General features: G+C 38.4%; 1 protein-coding gene and 1 pseudogene across 1 annotated transcript in view; both read left to right on the forward strand.

The window, feature by feature from the left end:
• The window catches only part of MFSD14B (major facilitator superfamily domain containing 14B), a 106,410-nt gene that overhangs the window by 79,805 nt on the left and 11,647 nt on the right, over positions 1 to 14,958 (forward strand). The window contains exons 8-10 of the mRNA XM_036741637.1: positions 5,786 to 5,857; positions 11,553 to 11,665; positions 13,416 to 13,513. Of these exons, the coding sequence (XP_036597532.1) occupies positions 5,786 to 5,857; positions 11,553 to 11,665; positions 13,416 to 13,513 (283 nt within the window). The remainder of the gene's footprint in view (positions 1 to 5,785; positions 5,858 to 11,552; positions 11,666 to 13,415; positions 13,514 to 14,958) is intronic.
• Positions 8,132 to 8,472, forward strand: LOC118834189 (annotated as a pseudogene).

The following is a 14,958-nucleotide window of genomic DNA, read 5'->3' on the forward strand; positions in this document are numbered from 1 at the left end:
GTATCTTATTTTTTAGTTGCATACAAAAACTTTTTTTGTTTTTGAACATCTGATTTTAAAACTTTGAGTTCCAAATTCCCTTCCCTCTTCCCTTCCCACCCACCCTCCCTAAGAAGTTGAGCAATTCAACCTAGGCCACACATGTATTATTATGTATAACCCTTCCACAATACTCATGTTGTGAAAGGCTAACTACATTTTGCTCCTTCCCAACCCATCCCACTTTATTGAATTTTCTCCCTTGACCCTGTCCCCTTTCCAAAGTGTTTGTTTTGATTACCTCCACCCCCATCTGCCCTCCACTCCATCATCCCCCCACCTTTTTTTTTTTTTTATCTTCCTCCCTCTTCTTTCCTGTGGGGTAAGATACCCAACTGAGTATGTATGGTATTCCCCCTCAGGCCAAATCTGATGAGAGCAAGGTTCACTCATTCCCCCCTCACCTGCCCTCTCCCCTCCTCCCATAGAACTGCTTCCTCTTGCCACCTTTATGCGAGATAATCCACCCCAATCTATCTCTCCCTATCTCCCTCTCTCAGTATGTTACTCTCTCATCCCTTAATTTCATTTTATTTCTTTTAGCTATCTTCCCTTCATCCTCAACTCACCCTGTGTCTGCTCTCTCTCTTTTACATATATATATATGCACATACATACACACATAGATACATACATACATACACATTCACTTATATATATACATGAACATATATACATAAACATATATATATATATGCATATTCCCTTCAACTACCCTAATACTGAGGTCTCATGAATCATACTCATCATCTTTCCATGTAGGAATGTAAACAAAACAGTTCAACTTTAGTAAGTCCCTTGCAATTTCCGTTTCTTGATTACCTTTTCATGCTTCTCTTGATTCTTGTGTTTGAAAGTCAAATTTTCTATTCAGTTCTGGTCTTTTCACTGAGAAAGCTTGAAAGTCCTCTATTTTATTGAAAGTCCATATTTTGCCTTGGAACATGATACTCAGTTTTGCTGGGTAGGTGATTCTAGGTTTTAATCCTAGCTCCATTGACCTCCGGAATATCACATTCCAAGCCCTTCGATCTCTTAATGTAGAAGCTGCCAGATCTTGGGTTATTCTGATTGGGTTTCCACAATACTCAAATTGTTTCTTTCTGGCTGCTTGCAGTATTTTCTCCTTGATCTGGGAGCTCTGGAATTTGGCAACAATATTCCTAGGAGATTTCTTTTTGGGATCTATTTGAGGAGGCGATCGATGGATTCTTTCAATTTCTATTTTGCCCTGTGGCTCTAGAATATCAGGGCAGTTCTCCTTGATAATTTCCTGAAAGATGGCATCTAGGCTCTTTTTTTGATCATGGCTTTCAGGTAGTCCAATAATTTTTAAATTATCTCTCCTGGATCTATTTTCCAGGTCCGTGGTTTTTCCAATGAGATATTTCACATTGTCTTCCATTTTTTCATTCCTCTGGTTCTGTTTTATAATATCCTGATTTCTCATAAAGTCACTAGCTTCCACTTGCTCCAATCTAATTTTTAAAGTAGTATTTTCTTCAGTGGTCTTTTGGACCTCCTTTTCCATTTGGCTAATTCTGCCTTTCAAGGCATTCTTCTCCTCATTGGCTTTTTGGAGCTCTTTTGCCATTTGAGTTAGTCTATTTTTTAAGGTGTTGTTTTCTTCAGTGTATTTTTCAGTATTTTTTTGGGTCTCCTTTAGCAAGTCATTGACTTGTTTTTCATGGTTTTCTCGCATCCTTCTTATTTCTCTTCCCAATTTTTCCTCTACTTCTCTAACTTGCTTTTCCAAATCCTTTTTGAGTTCTTCTATGGCCTGGGGCCAGTTCATGTTTTTCTTGGAGGCTTTGGTTGTAGGCTCTATGACTTTGTTGTCTTCTTTAGGCTGTATGTTTTGGTCTTCTTTGTCACCAAAGAAAGAATCCAAAGTCTGAGACTGAATCTGGGCGCGTTTTCGCTGCCTGGCCATATTCCCAACCAACTAACTTGACTCTTGAGTTTTTCAGTGGGGTATGACTGCTTGTAGATTACAGAGTTCTATGTTCTACGTTTGGGGGGGAGGTGCCAGCTCTGTCAGAGCCGCACTCCTCCTTCCCCAAGGACCCCCAGTCCAGACTGGGCTCAGATCTTCGGCAGGCTGTGCACCCCTGCTGTGATCCGCCACTTAATTCCTCCCACCAGGTGGGCCTGGAGCCGGAAGTAACAACAGCTGTAGCTGCCCCACCTCCGCTGCCCCCGGGGCTGGAAGCCGAACCGCGAACTCCTTCCACTCCTGCAGCTTTTCCCACTAACCTTCTCCGCAGTCTTTGGTGTTTGTGGGTCGAGGGGGTCTGGTAACTGCCGCAGCTCACACATCCAGGGCGCTAGGGCCCCCTCCGCCCGGCCTCTGGTCTGGTTCGTCCACGCCGCTCAGGCTGGGCCCTGCTCCACTCCGTTCGCAGCTCGCAGCTCCCAGCTCCCAGCTCCCAGCTCCGTGTGGAACAGAGCTCACCCAGAGACCATCCGGGCTGTCCTGGGCTGGAGCCCTGCTTCCCTCCGCTGTTCTGTGGGTTCTGCCGTTCTAGAATTGGTTCAGAGCCATTTTTATAGGTTTTTGGAGGGACTCGGGTACGGAGCTCACTCTAGTCCGTGCTTACCAGCCGCCATCTTGGCTCCGCCCCCCAGTGGCTCTTTTTGTAGTAGCAAAAAACTGGAAATCAAGGGGATGCCCATCAATTGGGGAATGGCTGAACAAGTTGTGGTGGATGAATGTAATGGAATACTATTGTGCTATAAGAAATGGGGAAGATACAGACTTCATAATAACCTGGCGAAACCTACACAATGTAATGCTGAGTGAGCAGAGCAGAAGTAAGAGAACATTATATACAACCACAGATATATGGATTCTGTGATGACTAACCTTGATAGATTTTGCTCTTCTCAGCAATACAAAGTTCAAAGACAACTCCAAAGGACTCATGAGGGAGAGAGCTATCTACATCCAGAGAAAGAACTATGGAGACTGAATGCAGATTGAGGCTGTTTGCTCTTTTTTTTCTCTTTTTTTTTGTTTCTGTTGTATTTTTGTTTTTGTATTTTTTTTTATTTTGTTTCTTCTCATGATTCATTCCATTGGTCATAATTCTTCTTTACAACTTGACTGTTGTATAAATAAGTTCAATGTGAAGTTATATGTAGAAGATATATTGGATTCTATGCCGTCTTGGGTGGGGGGGAAGAAAATCTGGAACTCAAAATCATGCAGAACTGAGTGTTGTAAACTAAAAATAAAAAATCTTAATTAAAAAAATAAAGAAAATAGCCATCATCTTAAGTTGGGCCCCCAAGAGCTCTCACCTCAGCTCTTGGAATTCCCTCCTCATTGTTCTTCCTGGTTCCAGTGTCTCCCCTTGATTATTTTTAACAGAGCATCCTAAAACACAGTGATTCAATTGGAACATGTCCCTTTCTGTCTCAGAATTTTTCAGGCTAAAATAAAAAATCCGTAGCTTGACACTTAAAGTTCTTTGCAATCTGGTCTTAGCCTTCTTTTCCATACTTACTCACATTAATCTCCTTTATGCATTCCAGGGATACTGACCAACTTGTTGTTCCCTGAACTTGACGTTCTATCTTCTATTGAAGAAAAATATAATTCTGTATTCTGTATTTTAGGCAAGAGTCTGCCAGATACGATTTTTATTAATTTATCATTATTCTAAAACCAAGCATCTCAAGCTCAGATAGAGATGTCCAAAATAGCAGAGTCCCTTCATGCCTTGACATAACATTTTTAGGAATCTTGAAAAAGGTGGTTACAATATGATAAAATACAGATCGAAGTTAACATTCTATTCTATCTAGTCAGATAATATTTATAAAAAGCATTTAGTGCAGTCCTTGGGGTGTAGTGGGAGCTATAGAAATGCTACTTCCCTTTCCCCTCCATCCTAAAATGGTATTGCCTTTAGGTGGATCATACCTCTAATCCCTTCAGGGTTTGGGGAAGTTAGTGATCCAGCTGTAAGTTTAAGTTACTGCCTATAACCCATTTTCCCAGGAGAGCCTTAGCTTTTGTTCTTGACTTTTTACTGATTTTCCAAAAGAGTAAGGTCTTTAGACTAGAGAAATATTTATTTCTGAGTATTTCCAGTTGAACTAAAAAGGAGGTTTTTAATATGCTTCCACACCTGCCTCCATGCTGTTCCTGGAATGCTCTCCCATTTTTCCTTTGCTCAGCTTTCCTCAAGGCTTAACTCTCTTGATACTTTGCTCAATTGTTAGTACTCTATGTTTTTTAAACGCATATTTATCTTCTCTCTCTCCCCTGTAGCCTGGATACCCATCCCCTTTCTAGGAAGATGGAGTGGAGAGGGCCTGCAGAAGGTGGGATTTGAGCTGAGTCTTAAAGAAAGCCAAGGAGGCCAGTAGGCAGAGGAGGGGCAGAGATTATCCCAGATGTTGGAGACAGCCAGTGAGATGGCAAGGGCACTAGTCTTGCTGGATTGTAGAGCATATGGAAGGAATTAAAGTTGAAGAAGACTGGAAAGATAGGAAGGGTACAAGTTGTTCCATAAGGGCTTTAAATGCTAGAGGACTTTATATTATATACCATAATCCTTTCACCTTCTCCCACTTAGCAGCACCAGAGCTGTGAAGTTAAAGATATGAGGATTTGGCAGATCTGCATTCATTTGAACTTGCCCTGGGATGTCTTAGAGTGAAGATAGCTCCGCCCCCTGACCCCCAAACACAACCTATTGTTCTGCTTTTTTTTTTTTTGAAAGGGGGAAGGCAGGGCAGTTGGGGTTAAGTGACTTGCCCAAGGTCACACGGCTAGTAAGTGTGTCAAGTGTCTGAGGCCGGATTTGAGCTCAGGTCCTCCTGACTCCAGGGCTGGTGCTCTACTCACTGTGCCACCTAGCTGCCCCCATGTTCTACTTTTCTATGGTAGGATAATCCCTAATTTACTTTTTTTTCAAAAAAATAAATTTTTATTTATTGCATTAAATATTCCCAATTACATTTAAAAAAAATTTTTGATATTCATTTAAAAAACTTTTTGAATTCCAAATTCTTTCTTTTTCCTGCCCCTTTCACACACTGTGCCTAATTTACTTCATAATATTGTTACCTGTATTTTTTTTTTAATTTTAATTTTTAGGAGGGTGGAAGGCAGGGCAGTTGGGGTTAAGTGACTTGCCCAAAGTCACACAGCTAGTGTGTCAAATGTCTGAGGCTGGATTTGAACTCAGGTCCTCCTGACTCCAGGGCTGGTGCTCTATTCGCTCTGCCACCTAGCTGCCCCATTACCTGTATTTTTTGTGTGTGTGGCAGTAGGGTGGTGAATTTTCAAGCCAAAACAATTTTCAGTGACATTTAAAATCTACATTCATCCATGTATATTTTTCTTCATAAGTTATTAGAGGATTTGTGTGGAGAATGCTTTGGTTAAACCAGCCAGATGGTTTCTATGTCTTTTAATAATTTGACATCAGTACTACAATCCATAAAAATGCACCTTCCCCTCAAAAAAGTTTAAAACAAGAAGCAGATTTATATCTTTGAAAAATTCATTGAATATTTTTCTTTATTTAATAATTTTCATATATATACCTTGTGAATGAACCCTGTTTAAGTTTAGATTTTCAAGTCTCAGAATTTTCTGGTTAGTCATTTGGATGCTGCATTTGTGAACCTTATCACAGCATTTTTTCTTTGATTGAAAAAATAACTAGCATTTTTTTTCACCTTTAGGATATCAATATTACTAATATCTTCTTTTTATCAACTTTCTCAGATTATAGGTTTCGGATCAGCTAAAATTGCAGCATTTATTGCCATGGTGGGAATCTTGTCTATTGTAGCTCAGGTAAGTGTCAAAATAAACACTTTCAATAGCATATTGAAATTAATGGGTTTTAAATTGTTTATTGCTTCTTAGTATTTTCAGATTGCATTTTGTAACTTCTTCAGGACCTTTATGTCTTGTTAACTCAAGGCAAAGTTTATAATAGTTGAGGCATTGAATCTCCAGATAGTGTGAGTAGTCTACTTAGGAGCATGTAATTTAGTTACAGTACTTCTGTTTTGTGTATTTGAAAATCTGTCTTTCTAAATAATATTACTACTGAAAAAGTCTATATAGAAGCTCAAAGAGGGAAGGAAATTTGAGTAAGAGTGACTCTCCCCAAATTTGAGGAACTGTAGCAGTATTTAGAGGGATGTGTATAAAATGAGTAATTGGCAAGATTTGTTTCCCCTTTTCCCATATCATAAACATGTGACTGTAAAAGGCAAGATACACCCTTCTTTTCAGATAAATTCACTATTGTTTATTATGAAGAGATAGATCTTTTATCAAGGTTATAATAGAAGGGAATACAGACAAGAATCCCACAGGGTGAGGAAACAGATGCCTTCTGATTTGTAACAGTGAGAATATACCCACACCAATGGAATCATGAACACACTGAAGGATAGAATATAGGCTAACTGTTTGACTTTCTCAGAGGCATCTCAACCCCAACATGTTTAAAATAGAATTCACCTCTCTTCCTTGCCCCCCAAACCCACTCCTCTTACAAGAAACAGTAGTTTCTTTTGAAGACACCACCATTCTTCAGTCCTCCCAGATTTGTAATTACCAGAATTGTCCTTCATTGTTTTCAGTGTCCCTCATTCTATATACCCAGTCATTTGCCACATTTTGCTGTTTTTAAACCTACAATATCTCTCATATCTGGCCCCTTCTCTCTGATCACACAGCTTCCATCTTAATTCAGGCCCTTATCACTTCTCATGTTAGTTATTATCATGGCTTCCTAACTGGTCTTCTGCCTTTAGTCTCTCCTTAACTCTGTTCTATCCTATCCTCCACAGAGCTGCTGCCAAAGTTATTTTCGTTAAAGGTGAATCTTACCATGTGACTCCCTTACTCAACAAAGTCCAGAGACTCTAGGTTGCCTCTAGGATAAAATATTTGCAACGTGGTGGAAAGGGTGCTGAACTTTTTTGAGGTTTTGTGTGTAAATCGTTAAAAATGATGACAAGTACACTTTTGGCTAAGATGGTGATTGGAAAGGTTACGGAGGATTTCCACATGTGCTCTAGCAAATATCTTAGAACTTCTAGCATCTGATGGGGGCCTGTCAGGACAATAGCAGAAGATGGACCCAGATTCCTTTGGGGGATTAAATGATGAGGAGGCAGAAAATAGCCAAGACTAATTCTTGCATTAGGCCACCAGGAGAAGAAGCAGAAGTAAGGATTGTGGTAGAGTACTGGGCTTGGTCTTAGTCATCCTCTCCCAAACTGTACAGGCTCTGATTTCTAGTCTGCAGGGGGAAGAAACCCCTGGCTGGGCTCTCACCCCATCCAAGAGAAAGGGTGGAGAGTGGTGAAGGGGTAGAGCCCTGCTCTCAGTCAGAAAGCAATTATTAAGCACTTACTATGGACCAGGCATTGTGCTCAATTAACTTCGAAGTAAAGGCAAAAAGTCCCAATCCAGAAACTGAATCTGGAGGTGTGAGCAAACAGAAGAAACTATTAAACACAATGAGGAAATACTATGAGGTAAGACAAGCTCAAGTGGTTATTCCAGAAAAAAAAGAGTGTTATCCACAATTAAAAATAGAGTCTTAGCAAAAAGAATGACTGATGCACAAGGCTAGTCCAAGAGTGGCTGAAAGAAATGAAACAAGATGAAAAGAAAATAGATTTCTCAAGAAACAAATAAAAAAGAGAAAAATTAACTTAGAACAGAAGAGAGGAAACCTTACCCAAGTAGTGATCTCTTTGAACATAGAATAGAACAAACAGCTAAATGATTTCGTGAGAGAACAAAAACATTAACAGTCAAAATTCAGTCAGAAGGTTGAAAAAAAAATAGAAGAGTATATGATGTATCTGCTTTCAAAAACTGACCTGAAAAACAGATTGAGGAGAGATGGTTTATGAATTAGTTGTCTCCCTGAAAACTGACCCAACAAAAACTTGTCTCTCCTATTTTAAGAAAGCATAATGGAAAACTGCCAAGACCTATTAAAACCAGAAGCCTCCTCAAAGAAACGCCAAATTTGAAATACTAGCTCTGGACTGGGTTGGGCACCCCCGCCTCTGTTGAAACCATGGTGGTGTTGTTTCTGTCGGGATGGCCGAGGTAGAAGAAACCCTAAAACGAATGCAGAGCCAGAAGGGAGTGCAAGGGATCGTTGTCGTCAATTCAGAAGGCATTCCAATCAAAAGCACCATGGACAACTCCACCACCGTGCAGTAGGCCAACCTGATACACAGCTTTGTCTTGAAGGCTCGGGGCACTGTGGGAGACATTGACCCCCAGAATGATCTCACATTTCTCCGCATTCGCTCAAAGAAAAATGAGATCATGGTTGCTCCAGATAAAGATTATTTCCTGATTGTGATCCAAAATCCAACAGAATAATTTGCCATATTCGAGGTGCCGTATTTTTTTTTCTTTAATAGTCTCCCTGAAATGATGTCATACTGGATTTGCAGAGATCATGTGACCTAAGGCGGGGCCCAGATTGATTTTCTTAGCCTTTTATCCACCTTGAATCTTCTGAGGCTGCAACTAGAGCCTTTAGCCTTCAGGAGGAAAGCCCTTTCAGACAAGCTTAATGGCCTGGGCTGGTGCCCACCCCCTAAGGACCAAGCTCCCCTCTAGCCAGGCCCTCCTTCCTCCCAATCCAGGCTCTGGGCTTCTGGTTTTAATTTTGTTGCTATTTTGAAAGGAACTAAAAATAACTGTAACGACAAATTTGAAAAACTAAGGATTGACCTCGTCAAATTCCAGAGCTTCTAGGTCAAAGAAAAGAAATACTGTAAACATCTAGAATGGGAAGAATTCAAATAAGGGGCAATCACAGTCAAGATCACAGATGACTTGAACGTTCTGCTGCAACTATAGTTAAAGAGAGAAAATCTTGGAAAACTGTATTCCAAAAGACAAAAGGCTTACAACCATGAATAATTTGTCCTCCAAGACTGAATACAATTCTACTTGAGAGAAAAAAAAATTGAACCTTAATGAAAGAGGGCTTTGGAGCTTTCCTGATGAAAAGACCACAGCTGGGTTGAATCTTCGAAATGCAAATACAAGAGACAAAGGTAAATACCGTTTGAGCAGTTGGTTGGGACTGAGTGATGAAGAATTGCTTACATGCTAATAAGGGGAGAAGAAATGTTTCTCTTCAGAACCCTGCTGTATTTGAATGCCAGAGAAAGAGCTAAGGAAGAAAAAACATGGGTCCTAGGTATGATTTTGTTTGGTTTAATGAGGGGAAAGAAAAGGAACAGAAAATAAAAAGCGTTAGGGAAGAAATGAGGAAGGAAGTGGGAGAAACTAGTTCTCATAATGATCATGCATGAGAAGAGGAATATACAAACATGGAGGAGAGGGTGAAGTGTTCTTCACATTCTGAACTTTTAGACTTAAAAAAAGTATGTTCTATGCAGTTTTATGTTCAGTTCTCCATCTCTTCTACTCTATATTAATTCTAGTATGTTCCCTCTCTTGATTATTTCTTATTTATTCTTCACATAGCTTGTTTGTACATATGTATTTGAACATTGTCTTCCCTGTTAGACCGTGATTTTTTTGAGGGCAAGGATGGTCTTTTGCCTTTCTTTGTTTCTCCAGCACTTAGTACTGTGCTTGGCACATAGTATGTGTTTAATATATGCTTCTTGATTGGCTAGCTGACTATAAAGAACTACCTATTTTATTTAATATTTAAATTCAGAATAAAAGTCAAATTAAAAAATATATTAAACTTAACAGAAATAGGTGGAGAAAAAGGAGGAGGGGTAGAGTTGGAGAGGGAGTAGTTAAAAGCAGGAAGTTTTGAAATGATGGATGTTGGTGCTACTATGTTAAATTGAATATGGATTTTTAAAAAGCTGTACATAATAAAGCTCGATCATTGCACATACATTCTTCTGTTCTTTGTGTATGGAAATGTCCATATTGATGTTTTTAAATTCCCAAATTAAAAAAAATTAAATGTGATAAAAGCAAATGTCATATTCTTTGTGTAAAATGATGAATTGAGAAGATTGGGTGTTCACATTTGTGAATCAAGTTAATTTCTGATTTAAATGAGTTTTTTTTTGTTGTCGTTCTTAGTTATAAAGAGGTATCATGGAGTTCAGTGATAAATTCAAGTAGAAACTGATCCTTGTGTGTAGCAAATTGACTTAACCCCACAAATTAATATTAACTTTGTTGTATTGCATTGTATCCGTAGCCGTCTGAAAGTCTCACACCTCTGCTGTAGTGGACAAAGAACTCCAGGAGGACTTTTAGGTAGTTCAAGTCCTCCCTTTGACTTATACTGGTTCCGTGATCCTGGACAAGTCACTTAACCTCTCAGTGTTCTGACTCATCTGTTTAATATTTCATATACAGAAGATCCTGACCTGCATTAGAGGAATTATTCTCAGCCAGGAATTCCACGTATGAATGAAATCATAGATCCAGTGTCTGTCCCTATCTCTAATAATAGGTTGAGTTATTATCTAGCTCTATTTCAGTACACCTATCATGTGCGTGCATCAATTTTCTTGTCTTTGGCAGGTGTTTTCAAAGGTCTTTTCACCTCTAAACTTCTTTGTGTAGGATATGCCTATTAGAGGCCTCCTTCAGAACCTCATTGTGGAATGGAGATGACTCTGGGTTTTTTAAAAACTATATGCCAGCAGAGCACAAACTCATAGGTTCTACCATCCTGGAAAGACTTTGAGCTTAAGCATGGTGAACACCATCTCCCTCATCCAGACACCAGTGAATTATTAGAGGCTAATCACCAAGTTGTTTGCATATTACCATTGAAACTCTCTAAAGCCATCTTTCAGCAAGTTTTAGCTGGGTTGTGATCTGGTTGTTGGAAAAAGTGCCCATACTCCTAAAAACATCGATCCTTGGAATATATGATAACTATCTGTATGGAATATTGGCATGTTATATTTGTCTGCTCACTAGATTTTTAATTTATTGAACTGTTGCTTTGTAAAACTAGACTTCATACAGTTTGATTTTTTTCACATGGGTGTTTAATAAAACATTTCTCCAGAGGTAATTAGAAATGTAATTTTTAGATCATAATACTCTGAATTCCTGTTCAGCATTAGAAGAAGAATGTTTAGCTGTATTTTGGGTAGCCCTAGACTAGAGAGATGCAGAGGGACCAGAATAAGGAAAAACTTTTGGGTCCTTTTTCCTGGCAAAACTTAGAAGGCATCTAAATTCTGGACCTTTGGAGCTGAACAAATAGTAATCATTTTCTAAGAGGTGGTATGACTCTATCTATTAAGTATCCTGAGTCATAGCATAGTATATCATCTTAAATGAGATTGTGTGTGTGTGTGTGTGTGTGTGTGTGTCAAATTTTAGAACTTTAAAGCACTATGTAAATGTCTTTGTTGTTGTCTACATAGCATTATAATTTTGGTAGTATTCGGTGATATGTCCATATTGTTCATAAAGCGGCCAGTCACTTGAAATGTTTTAAAGTGGTTTCTCACAGGTTTTCTTTTTTCTTTTTCAGACGGTATTACTAAGCATCTTGATGAAGTCAATAGGAAATAAGAACACTGTTCTCCTAGGGTTGGGTTTTCAGATGCTCCAGTTGGCTTGGTATGGTTTTGGATCCCAGGCATGGTAAGGGATTGGCATTTCTGGTAGTCGTGTATTTCTAAACAAGCCTTTTAGAAGAGATCTAGCTTGAAATGAATGATTTTTGGGTTTTAGTGAATTAGGAATGGGAAAAGGCTTTCTATAAATGGCGTAGGTACAAATTTTTAGGATTTAATAGAATTGGAAGTTTTGAACTTGAAAGAAAAAGAAATGCTGAGAGAGAGTATGGAGTGCTGAACAGAGCGCTGGTCTGGGAGCCAGGAAAAGCTGACTTCAAGTTCCACCTCTGACTAATTGGATCACCTAATCTCTCCATGTCTTAGGCAACTCAATAAGGATATAAGTTGTAGTGGAAATGCTGACCTACATTTGTAGAGGGAATTTCCTCATCTGGGAGTTCCTTGTGCAGAAGAAATCATAAGTCTAGTCCATGTTGCTATTACAAAATTTGAATTTGAGAAAAAGTAGTGCTAGAGCATTTAAATTTTGTTTAAAAAAAGGCGGTATTTTATGTATTACATTTTTTCAAGGGTTTTTTTGGAGTGGTGGGGCTTTTAAACAAGTAAGTTTCTTCAAGAAATAGATCATATATATTCTGATACTAGTGACACTGCCTAATTAGATTGCAGTACTTGCAGATCTTATTGATTAGTAGAAAGTCAAAACAATGCCATGTTTTTCTCCTCATCAACTCTTCATTAAATGTGTCTGACTTCTAGTTTATTATGTTGCTAATTGTGTTTGTTATACCGATAGAGCTAGCCCTGCTCCTTTATAGTATATATTTTTGCACATACTTGACACAAAAGTTCTGATACATCAAGTAATACTTGCTGAACCAATTTGGAGACACAAATATAGATGGTCAGCGTGTGGTTCTCTATTTCTAGGAATCATTAATTATCTTAGAAAATAAAAAAACTTCCCATTGTTCTTAAAATGTAGCATTTCATTATAGCTTCGTTATTCCCCCTTATTACCATTTAGGACTAGATCTATGGGTGATACAGAAATCTCATTATTCTTGACTGCAAACCTTATGAAGGGAATGAGAGGTTTTTTTCCCTCTCTAATAAGGTTATGCATATCATTTAGCCACTCATTTTAGCCAGAAATAAATACCTGGTTGCCATCATATTTTCAACTTGGATCCAATTGGTTGAGAAAAGGTCTAGTCTAAAGGGATTAGTCTTCCTTCTTAATGTTAGAGCTATTCTCCTTTTTTTGTCCTTAATTCCTACCTTCTTTGGGGATTCCAGTGCTAGCCCCTAGAGGTTAAAGGCAGTACATTTGGAAGGATCTGGAGTATTATCCTGAGTTTTCAGATCCGTTCATTCAGTATTTCCACTGGTTACACTTCAACAATATGTCCTTGTGAATTCTGCTAGCCTGCCAGCTTTAAATTTCACCCCTGATTCCTTCTTGGCTCACTAGGTGGGTAGAAGCAAATGAGGTAGCCTGAAGGGAAATGGGAAGATTGGAAACTTCAAGGTATATAGCAAAGAATTTCCTTCTTGTAATTTGCTCATTATATCATAAGAGGGAAAGTATGATGAATGTAAACTGAAGAAAGCTCCATTGCATTTAGTTTATGTCTTTTCGTGGGAGAAGCAAAGAATCAAAAGAAATGAAAAACAACACTCACACTGGGAAGTTCAAATTGCATGTATTCATTCACTCCCCAATATGGGTACAGAGGAAATGTGGAGGAAAATTCTTTTAGTTTTGATGTGACTGGAGTATTTGATCACACAGTGATACTTTATCATTGCAGGATGATGTGGGCAGCAGGAACTGTCGCAGCCATGTCAAGTATTACATTTCCAGCGGTCAGTGCACTTGTTTCACGAAATGCAGAGTCAGACCAGCAAGGTGAGGTCAATTAATTTTCCTGTTTTTATGTCTTGAATTGCTTGGCTAGTTCATTTCCTTTACTCTTGTGGAGTTAAATACTGGTTTCTTTAGCTTCTGTTTTCCTGCTTGACATTTTTCCCTCTATTCTCTTTCTTTGCTTTTTAGTTTTAATTTAAAAAAAAACTGAACAAAGATCTGTTTTCTGTCCTTTCAGTTTCTCCCCCTGCTGGAAAAAAGAAAAACAAAACCCATATGTATAGTCAAGCAAAACAATTTTCCACATTGGCCATATCTCATCCCATGCAAATGTACATGCACACAGATGTATACAAATAGACATAAGTATACATCAATATGCATCCTCAGTCTCTTACCTCTCTGTTAGGAGGTACGTAGCCTGTTTCATCTTGAGTCCTTTGAAACATTAGTTCATCAATGCATAGTTCTTGAGTCTTTCAAAATTATTTGTCTTTTCCATGTTGTTGTTTTTTAGAAATTCTTTTCTTGGGTCTGTCTACTTCCATATCAATTCATACAAGTTTTTCCAGATTTCTTTGAAACCTCCCGCTTCATCATTTCTTGTAACTCAGTACTATTTCATTACATTCATATACCATAGTTCGTTCAGCCATTTCCCATTTGTTGGGTACCTCTTTAGTTTTCAGTTCTTTGCTACCACAAAAAGGGCTGCTATAAATATTTTTGTACATTTTTGGGACCTTTTCCTCTTTCTTTGATCTCCTGAGGGGTGTAGACCTAGAAATAATATTACTGGGTCAAAAAGTATCTCCAACATATTTTATTTTGAATTTAATGTTTTTCAGTTTTTCATTAGAAAATCTTCCCTTTTCTCCCACCTTCTCTCCCCCATTGAAAAAGTAAAATAAAATTCTTGTAATAAATTTGTATAGTCAAGCAAAACAATTTCCCATTGGCTATGTCCAGAAAAATATGTGTCAATAGGCAGCATGATTTTGTCACCCCTTTTTCAGGAAGTGGTAGTATGCTTCATTGTGAGTTTTCTGAAATCATGACTGGTCATTGTGTTGACCAGAATTCTTAAGTCTTTCAAAGCTGTTTGTTTTTACCATGTTGGTTTCGTAGAAATCAGTCTTCTAACTTCTCGGCATCATTTCATAAAAGTCCTCCTAGGTTTCTTTATCCCCTTTATCATTTCTATTGGCACGGTAGTATTCCATCATATTCATGTATTTGTGATTTGTTTAGCTACTTTCCACTTCATCAGCACCCTTAATTTCCAGTTCTTTGCCACCACAAAAAGAGCTGCTATAAATATTTTTGTATGTACAAATCCATTTTTCTGTCTTTGATCTCTGTATATTAGAATTGGTAGTGGTGGGTTGTAGGACATGCACAGTAACTTTTTTAAAGTAACTTTCCAGAACGGTCAGATTGGTCCACAGTTCCACCAACAATGAGTTAATGTGCCTGTTTTACTGCAA

This window comes from Trichosurus vulpecula, chromosome 1 (assembly GCF_011100635.1).
Source record: "Trichosurus vulpecula isolate mTriVul1 chromosome 1, mTriVul1.pri, whole genome shotgun sequence".
Taxonomy (NCBI): Eukaryota; Metazoa; Chordata; class Mammalia; order Diprotodontia; family Phalangeridae; genus Trichosurus; species Trichosurus vulpecula.